Source organism: Cyprinus carpio, chromosome A1 (assembly GCF_018340385.1).
Source record: "Cyprinus carpio isolate SPL01 chromosome A1, ASM1834038v1, whole genome shotgun sequence".
In the NCBI taxonomy this organism is placed as follows: Eukaryota; Metazoa; Chordata; class Actinopteri; order Cypriniformes; family Cyprinidae; genus Cyprinus; species Cyprinus carpio.
The window spans coordinates 31,436,136-31,446,634 of record NC_056572.1 but is presented as its reverse complement, the minus strand read 5'-3'; the positions used below and the strand labels follow the sequence as shown (position 1 = coordinate 31,446,634).

Below are 10,499 nucleotides of genomic sequence, written 5' to 3'. Positions count from 1 at the left end.
CTACAAACAAAACAAAAACCAAAAGGCAGAAAACAAACAAACAAACAAACTGACCACAATACCCAAACTTGGCACTGGAAGAATGTGTGAGTGAAATCAATGGGATTGATGTATATATAGTTTGTTCCATGTGCGAGTGTGTGCAAGCACAGAAACGTCACTGATCCAGCTTCCAAAGGGCTGTCACAAGTACAAACACTAAAATGATTAGCATCATTAACGATACCATCATTATTATGTCATTCATATTACAAACAGGCAGTAAACCGTTACATCATGGGTGCCTACGGTCTGGGAATGAAGCGCCTGACCCAGAAACACCCGTCGGGTGTCAGCGAGGCCCTTCGTTCCCAGACTGTTAGATGCAACTCGACTAGGACATGAAACCAACAGCAAAGAAAAAACATGAATGCAAAACCATAAAAAAGTAGCAAAGTGAACAATGGTGAGACTCGAACGCCATCGCGACTCACTGGAACACTAAATAAATGAGCTGATGAAAAGGATGAAGGGTTATTGCAATGGAATGAGCGACGCTCTAAGTGAAGCCGCGTGGATGTGTGACATGCATGAGCAACGACTAAACACTGCTGTTGTTTTAAGACCAATTCTCCATGTATGAGTCTCACAAAAACTCACACCAAAATCAAAAAGAAAAGCTATCAGAATTACATTTGATCATCCTCTTATAGTATCATAAAGCTTTTTGCATTGTGACATCACTTTCATAACAAATTAAACAAACAATCATCTTCAATATTACCACAACACGACCCTGGACATTTTACTTCCTATTATCCTACAGGATGGTACATCTATTATATTCTCGTTACTGTCGTTTTTAGTGTGTTACAGTACAAATACTCCATTTCAATTATTCATTTTTAAATTTAAATCGGCATAAAAGACAGTACAACAAAACCTAACATGTACTACACAATTTTAAAAAGCATTATGTTAATGACAACAATACATTATTTTTTTCGAATTTCAGTGATGGAAAGGTTTTTTATTTGCATTATGGAAATAAAAATGAGGAATTTTCTGTGTTATGGTAATGCAAATTATTTTTCCGCATTACGGTAATGAGAATTTAGAAATAACAGTGCTAAAATGTCATGAAAATAATGTTACAATACAAAAAAAAAAAAGAAAACTTCTTGTTACTTCTTTTGATTTTGCAGTGAAATGTGAGGCTCTTGATTGTACGCTAAACATGCAGCAGAACGTTATCACTTCCCTTTCAAACGCAGGCTGATATTCATTCTATTTTACTAAGGTCACTAAAACCCCTTAAAATCATCCAACAACAGCAGGAATAACAACAACAAAAAATACAAAACAAAAAAATACCAAAAAACAATCCAAACTACAAAAAAAAAAACGAGACTCTGCTGATCACGAGAGCATTCAAAGCATCCTCAGCGACACTATTTGACAAAAACATGCTCTTCAGATCTTCTGTTAAATGCTATTTGGGGAAGTTGGTCCCGGTCGCTACTGCATTTTTTCTCTCTCTATTTTCAGGGCATCCAATAATGGAGTGCGCAGATGCTGAGATTAAAGCCAGAGAAAGACATCACGGGAAGTTAAAGAAAGAAAGTAGACGCTTCAGCAAAAGCAATCTGCCTTTACAAGTACGTCTTTGTGTTTGATACTATTGGCCACGATTATATTCTTCATCTTTTTATTAGAAAATTGGCTGCAGCGATTTTTATTCTTACTACAAAAACAATGTTATTCCCAAAGAAGGTTTTTTCCCTTTTCTCAAAAATACATCTTTTTATTGTTTTGTCCCTCTACTTACACAACATCCTCCAGTTTCTTACTCTTTTTTTTTTTTATTACATTATTTAGCGTGAACAAACAGGTCTTAACAAAAAATGGTCATAAAATGGAGATACATTAGGGAGCGTTTGACGATTAATTATCAAATCAAAAGAAAGTCGTTAAATATTTGAGCAAATCAATCGGTTTCATTCAATTTCTGTCTCGTGCTGTGCAGTGCTGATATGAATCTTTACATTTGGAATGTCGTACAAACATTATGCACTTTTTTTTGGATTGTAAAGAAGTTCAAGTATTTGAATACCGTTGTTCTCAAGTATTTCCTCATAAACTGAAGAAAACCTCTGTGTGTTTACGCTGCCAAAATGCCCTGTGATTGGGAGTGTGAGTGCAATGTTGTGTGTGCATGTGTATGTGTGTGTATATATATATATATGTGTGTGTGTGATTTATCTAACGGTGACCCCCAGCTTCTCCAGAACACGTGTGCCCTTCTCCTGGTACTCCTCTCTGGTCATCCAGAAGTTGTCTTTGTCCTTCATGATGTCGGCTAGCACCGCTCCGCCCAAAAACACCATGTGTTTACGGCGTGGAGGATCCTCGATGCGGATCTTAAACTTCTACAAAAGCAGAAGCGAAGACGCATTCAGTAAAACAGTAATGCAGCATAATTAATAAAAACATAACAAACAAGATATGTATATTTGTAATTAGTTTTATTTGAATATTTCCCATTTTCAGTTTAAATTTCAAGTTTTTTTTAAATATGCCTATATAGTTTATAGTTTCGAGTTTTAGTTGTGCTATTTTTATTAGTTATTGTTTTTTAAATATGCCTATATAGTTTATGAATGTTTATTAGTTATTTTAGTAAATGAAAATGAGAAATAAAATATGTTTACTTTTTTTTATTTGATTTCAGTTAGTTTACTTTATTTGAAGTAACAAAGCTTTTTTAATTTAGTTTAGCAATTATAATAACCCTGGAAATCCAACAAACTGCTCTAGATTTTTATAATTTGGAGGCAAAAATGCTCTAGTAGGGATTCATCCATTTTAATATAGCTAACATTTGATTACGTTTTATCATAGGGCTATCTAGTTATCAGTTTAGTGCATCTGCAAACATCACAGAGACCTTTTACATGGTTAGAAAAAATTAATGTCTCAATTTCAGGGGAAGTTCCCCTTAATAAAGGAAGTTAATTTCTGACAGGACAGTCCATAGATAATCTCAAATACTCAGTTAGAGGTGAATATCGCCACCTACATCCTAGAGATGGTCTAAGTCTGTATTACAGGTTAGGTATTCGTACCGAGAGCTTGTCGACGTCTCCCTTCAGGACTCTCTCCAGGTAGAGCTGCTTGAGCTCCCGCTCCAGACGTGACGGCAGACCAGGATACATCGTAGAACCGCCCGACAAAACAATGTGTTTGTAAAACTCAGACCTGACAGAGACTAACACGTGTGAATATCACATACAAATATACATGATATCATGAGAATATTATAGTTAGAATATATTATCAACATGTCTAGAATTTTAAAGATTTAAACAAGTTATTTTCCCTTATATATTAAAAATATATATATATATATTACATGATGCTTTGTAAAACGCAGTCTGAGACGAACAATAGACAAAAATAAGATCTTATTTGGCACAATATCTAACGAAGAAATATGTAATGCATAATACTTAATACACACATATACATGCATACATAAATATATAAATAAATCAATATTGTGCGTACATTGTGTGTGTTGTGTTGTGTGTGTCATATGTAAAATACAAACTTAACTGTATACTTTTACTTTATCCTGTTATATATCGGCAAATATTATTACTATATTTTATCATTTTTGTCTCCCTTTTTGCTTACAAATTGTGTAAAGACATTTATAAAAATAGATAAAAACACATTTTAACTGTTTAAAAAATACTAAACCAGTGTTTTATATAATGTATGTACATATATAATTGTATTGTTATAAGTGTTATAATATTTTAATGCTAAAACTCTTTTGGTAATAATATTATCGTTATTTATCTTTATTATTATATCATTATCTCTTACAATACTATAGATTATTAAAAAAATTATTTATGACATACACACAATATATATGATATATACTATATTATATATAATGTGTGGTGTGTGTGTGTGTGTGTGTGTGTGTGTGTGTGATCCTCTAAAATCTAATTATGAGATAAGCACCAAAGCTTAGTCGAGTTTCACCACATAATTTTCACTATGATTTCATCTTGGACAAGGTCTTAGTCAATTTTCACAGCCAGGGTCACATATAAACATTATATATAGTAACAGATACAGATGATTTTATGTAGAAAACAGTAAATCACCAAAAATTGACTTTAGTTGCATTTTCACAGCCAGGGTCACATATAAACATTATATATAGTAACAGATATAGACATAATAATATGCGTTATATAATACAACATCCTCTTCTGTATTAATATTGAATGTGCAATAGGAACAGAATCTTTTTTATTAAGTCGCTTTGGATAAAAGTGTCTGCTAAATGAATAAATGTAAATGTAAATATTTCATCTGACCTGGTATCGATGTCGGCTGCCTGGATGGTGTTGAAGAGCAGTTCAGCCACACCCACTCCCTCCACGTTAATGAGGTGAGGCTGGAACAGAGCCTCCGGAGCCTCGAACCGCTCGCCGCCCACTTTAATCACCCTACCGTCCGGCAGCTACAAGCCCAGTGAGAAAGAGTGTGAACACTGCTGACCCGCTCAAGGAGTAAAAGTTACACAACACTCTGCTGCCCTCTGGTGGCAAGAACAAGTCTGCTGTCTGGAGGCTCACTGGGGGGGTCCCAGTCTAGCTTTTAAAAGGTTTATGATAACTTTAAATGCTCACTAGGTTTGGGAACAGAGCTTATGGGTTAATAAAGCTCCATCGGGCTGAACTCACCGTGTAGGACTCCACCAGCACGGTGGTCTCCAGCGCAAGCTTCTGCTCCTGCTCGATGTTATAGCCCACGTAACACAGCTTCTCCTTCATCATCCTCACCGTCTCGAAGTCCGCCGAGTGATTGAAGGCATAACCTCTCAACAACAGGGCCTTCATGAAAAACTTAGAATTTTATAATTGAAATAAAACTGTAACAAAATCAAAAAACTACTTGAAATAAAGCGGTAACAGAATTCAAATATTACATGAAAAACTTAGAAGTGTATCATTGACAACTAACTGAAATAAGCTCATAAAACAAACAGAAATAAACTAGAACTGCATTTCAAATAAACAAACTATATAGAAATAAACTAATAGAAATAATAAAAGTACATAAAATTAAAATGAAAGCTGAAAATGAAAAAGATAATTACACACACACACACACACACACACACACACACACACACAAACATATGATATGAAAAAAAAAAAAAAAAACTAAAACTGTATATTGATGATATTAAAATAACAATGGTTGACTGCATAATTACTTTTCCGGATAGGAGAAAGTGTTACACTGTAACACTGAAAAAAAATACTTCACCTTAAAATTAGAGATGTGCAAAAAAAGTTTAATTTTATGTATGCTAGAAAGACAAGCTTGCTGACTGACATGTTGAGCCGTTTGCTTTCTCAGTCGGGACTCGCTGATATTATAATATTTACACTAGATGCATTAACATCGCATTAGAAATTCTCAGTTGGCCTGAAGCGATTCAGACAAAATATGTGCCTGTAAAGAGTCAGCAGCTGAGACAGAACATCTGCAGGACTGTACCTTGATGAGGTAGCGTGTAATGTCCCGTCCAGCGATGTCCAGACGACGCGTGAGATAGAATAAACCTTCATACCGGGACAGATATGATGTCCGCCGTAGAGATCCACCAACCACCGGTCGCAGACCTTACACAAACTCAGCTGTCCTAGCACAAGGGTTTTTTAGATTATATAATATTTATATGTTTGTATTATTGTTTAGGGCTGGCGAGTATCGCAGCAATTGTCACGAGCATTTCGTCACCTTTCTCTGATTAGCGCTAAAATCGCCATCACCTGCTTTCAATGGAGCCGCATTTAATATACATAACCTTAGATCGAAAGCTACGCAATATCGCGTTCATTAAGAACGCAGAAAATCGCTTCATAATCAACGCGATATTGCAGCTATTCAGTGACTACGGCTCTGTATATTAAATGCCACTCCATTTGAAAGCAGGTTGATGGCGATTTAGCGTAATCAGGGACCGGCTTTACTGACAAATGCGCCAACCCTATTATTGTTTCATTTTAGTTTTATGAATCATTATATATTTTATTTATATGTTTATTATATATCATATTATATATATTTTTTTAGATATTATATAATTTTTTTTATATATAAAATTATATATAAATTAAAAATATAATTATTTAAACTATTTTATTTAAATTTATTATTTTTAAATAAAATTAATTTAAAAAAATTTTAAATTAAATTTATAATTCATTTATTTCCCCATCATTAAAAGTTGCATTACCTTGAGCGTACAGAGTGAGCACGCCCATCATTAAAAGTTGCATTACCTTGAGCGTACAGAGTGAGCACGGCCTGGATGGCGATATAAACGCCTGAGAACTGATAGGTCTCAAACATCACCTACAGGGAGACAAGAGGGTCAAAAATCACAAACTCAAGCCTCACTGAAGTTCCTCACAGATGTTATTCTACGAACGGGCGCTCAAACCTCGATGATCTTCTCTCGGTTCTTGGTGGGGTTCATGGGCGGCTCTGTGAGCAGGATCTTGCAGTTCTGGGAGTCGATGTTGAGCTTCTCAGGGCCGAAAGTGTAGTCCCACAGGTGCTTCATATCATCCCAGTTCCTCACGATCCCGTTCTCCATCGGGTAGTTCACCTCCAGCATGGAGCGCAGCTCGCTCGCCTCGTCGCCCACCATCAGGTCCTACAGGTCAAAGGTCAGGACGCTCAGTGTTAACATTCATTTCGAGATGAACTGAAGCGGTCCAGGTTGAGAGAAATTAAATGTGCTGAATGGAGCTGTAGACCGCTGGGAAAAAAACTTCACTGCATCAGATTTTCAAAATAAAAGTCAATGTTTTTTATGAAATGCACTTTGCACACTGACGAGTTCACTAATGTATCTGACAGCAAAAACATTAAAAGCACCGCAATACAGTCATTAAAAGTGAGTAAACAGGTCACACCGTCTGTAACTAGAGAGAAAGTTGTTGAATGAAAACACAACCGGGTTCCTATCAGTGTTTTGAAAACAAAAAAATAAAAATTAGAAAAAAAAAATAAAACAAAAAGATAGATATTAGAAGAAAAACGTATATGAAAATCACAAATCTTGCATTAGTGACTGAAATTTCCAAACTAAAATGACTTGTTATAAAAGATATTACAAAAGCAAACTAATAGAAATTACAAAAGCACATGAAGTTACTAAAACTTCATCTAAAATTAAAATAAAAACTGAAAGTATAAAAATAAAATCTAATTCAAAATATTAAAAATACTAGAATTTTTTTTTTTTAAATAAAACTTAACACTGGCTCCCATATTGTTTTTAAATCATAATTAAATATTATTATAGAAATTTTATTTTCAGGTGTTAAACAAAAAACAATAGATTTTAATCTGATATTTCCTGGCTTTCTATGACCATGAACCCTTTTTTATCCTATTTGGACACAGCACACTCTGTACAGACCAGTGCATGCTGGGTAATGTCAAACACTGACACACACGAGCAAGATCATTTCATCAGGGTTAGTGAGAGAACAAGATTTAGGATTAGTTTGAACATTAATACAAACTAATACATAATCATGTCAAACTGCTACCAGCTCTGCATCACCTGAGAGGGTTTGGAGAGAGAATCGCTACAGGTTAGACTCACAACACACACACACACACACACACATACACATACACACACACTTACCATCCTCCTATAATCCTACAGCACCTCAATACAGTAACAGAGGACAGAAAGACAAATACAGAGGGAACAGAAGATGAGCAATGAGAGCAAAACTCCTGAAGAGAAGAGTAAGAACTGATGCATGATCAGCGCACTGATTCTTGAAGTAAAGGACCAAACCCGTCCTACAGACAAAAGTCCTATTTATGAACAAAAAAAAAAAAAATAGCATCAATTAAATTAGTTCAAATCAAAGATGAATATTTCAATCAGAGGAACCTGTAAAGCCTCTCATAGCAGCTCCACCCCCAGTGAAAACAACTCTGCAGGAAGTTCAAGTCAAACAGGAAGTTACTCAAGTTGCTGTTCATGCCCCGTTACCAAATATGACCATTCATAGTGTTTCTTTGAAATCCTTAGAATGACAATTTACAACCTCTGATACAAAATCTCCCGGACGACCTACATAGGTAGCATTTCAAAGCGTCATTATAATGTAGGTTCATCTCATTAAAAATGAACTGATTGGTTACTTGTGAGGGTTGCATTTCAACACAGATGCAGCTTTAGGAGACTGCTGTAGGGTGTATACAGCAAGGCAGCTCACTGGGTGATTGGGACAGAGCCAAAGTCATTGTGTCAATGTAGGGAAAGGTTTAGGGTGCAGTTTAGTGAGGAAACGTTACCTTGATCTCGATGTTTCCCACTTTGGCTGTGGAGCGGATGATCGGTCTCCCCACCAGAGCCGGGAAAATGTGCTCCGGGAAATTAGAGCCGGCATATCCACACTTCACAAACTAAACGATGGACAGACAGACAGAGACAGAGTTATGAAAAATTAAATAAAATGTTGCTTTGGCAGCTAACAGAAATAAACATGTGGAAGTACTAAAATGACTAAAACTGAAAAAAAAAAAAATAAATAATAATAATTATAATAAAAAAAAAAATAATAAAAAAAAAAAATACAAAATCACAAAAAATAAACAAAAATAAAAAAAAAAAGCTCAAAGTAAAAATATAAAAGCTCAAAGTATTGGAAGTTGGAACACTAGTTATTAAAAACGTACTAAAAAAATTAAAGGAATAAAGACAGAAAGTCAGATCACTAGCTATTAAATGGAAAAAAAAAATAAAAAGGATCAAGATGACAAGCAAAGGGCCCAAAAATAATTTTCACTTGATGACAAACATCACGACAAACAGCGCGTTTGACCTGCTGTCATGCATGCATTTATACACAATAAATGCACTGATGCATCTAAATATATCTACTCTAATGATCAGTTTAAAACAAACACATTATATTTTGTGTGTTTTGGAAGGTACTGGGGTAATTTTAATAATATAAATGAGCAGGTAGTTTTATGTGAAGTTAATGCGGAATGTCTCGTATGTCACTTCCTCTCTCGGCCAGACCTGAGACTCCAAACTCGGAAGTGAGTTTGAGATCATCTTAACCTTTCCTTTTACTGACAGAAAAACACATGCATCGTTGATATAAATATGCATAAACATCTAATTTCATAAATAATGCATGCTCATTCTGCGGCTTTGTTAAAATATCAATGAAAATGTGTGTGAATGTCCGCTGTGTCAATGCATACACAAAGCTTCCACAAAACACCCCCATTGCAAACCCATTTATAATCAGTCCCGACTTATGATTTCCGTGCATCCGACCGGAGCCTTTTCCATTTCACGGGTCGTGTGTAAATCACAAATAATCAGTGTTTAATAAGGTGCTATCAGATCACTTCCTGTTCCGCTGCATCTTTCTCCAGCAAGCCGTCATTAAATCACACACAGCCGGGAAATAAAGCATCAGCCAGACCGGAGCGAGCCGTATGAGCTCCGCAGTCACACTCACCCCGGTCCCGTTGTCACACACCACCACTTTCCTGCCTTGACTGTCCATGTTTCTACAGACTCGGTGAATCCGCCCTGATCTCAGCGCCTGCTGTCTGCGGCCAGGCGGAAGTCAGCGCCCTGCCCTTCACACCTCTTCAAAATAAAAGTCCGCGACGACGCCTCAAAACTAAAGCCAAATAAAAAGCTTTTTACACAATTTGTGACCTTGGACCACAAAACCCTCATAAGGGTCTTTTTTTTTTTTTAAATTGAGATTTATGCATCACTTGAAAGCTGAATAAATAAGTTTTCCATTGATGTATGGTTTGTTATGATTGGACAATATTTGGCTGAGACACAACTATTTGAAAATCTGGAACCTGAGGGTGCAAAAAAATTAAAATACTGAGAAAATCACCTTTAAAGTTGTCCAAATGAAGTTCTTAGCAATGCATATTACTACTGAAAAATTAAGTTTTGATATATTTACAGCAGGAAATTTACAAAATATCTTCATGGAACATGTTAATTACTTAATATCCTAATGATTTTTGGCATAAAAGAAAAATCAATAATTTTAACCCATACAGTGTATTTTTGGCTACTGCTACAAATATACACGTGCTAATTATGACTGTTTTTATGCTCCAGGGTCACAAATATCTCTCTAATTTCATCATATTTGTTCTATTTTTGACACACTTTTGTTAAAAACAACAACTCAAAGCAAAAACAGGACAGTATAGCGTTCCTGCTCAATGTACCAAGATGCACTCACATATATCAGGTCAAAAACTGTTGTTTTAAAAATACTTAGATATTTTAATGTCATATACTCAGTGAGAACAATTGGGGCATTATAACCAATTTACTTCTCTCTTACATTTACTTGATCATTTCCATCTTCCAAATTCTGAAAGAAAAAAAAAGT

At 35.3% G+C, this 10,499-nt stretch overlaps 1 protein-coding gene across 1 annotated transcript; it reads right to left on the bottom strand.

Annotated features, from left to right (window-relative positions):
* Window positions 1–1,950: 1,950 nt before the first annotated feature.
* On the bottom strand, window positions 1,951–9,745 carry LOC109105997 (actin related protein 2a). The gene is made up of 9 exons (XM_042762331.1): window positions 9,588–9,745; window positions 8,404–8,514; window positions 6,518–6,733; window positions 6,318–6,429; window positions 5,569–5,645; window positions 4,746–4,895; window positions 4,377–4,522; window positions 3,105–3,237; window positions 1,951–2,408 (listed from the first exon to the last, which is right to left on the bottom strand). Exons 1-9 carry the CDS (start codon window positions 9,633–9,635, stop codon window positions 2,238–2,240), a joined length of 1,164 nt encoding a protein of 387 aa, XP_042618265.1. The 5' UTR covers window positions 9,636–9,745; the 3' UTR covers window positions 1,951–2,237.
* Window positions 9,746–10,499: the final 754 nt, after the last annotated feature.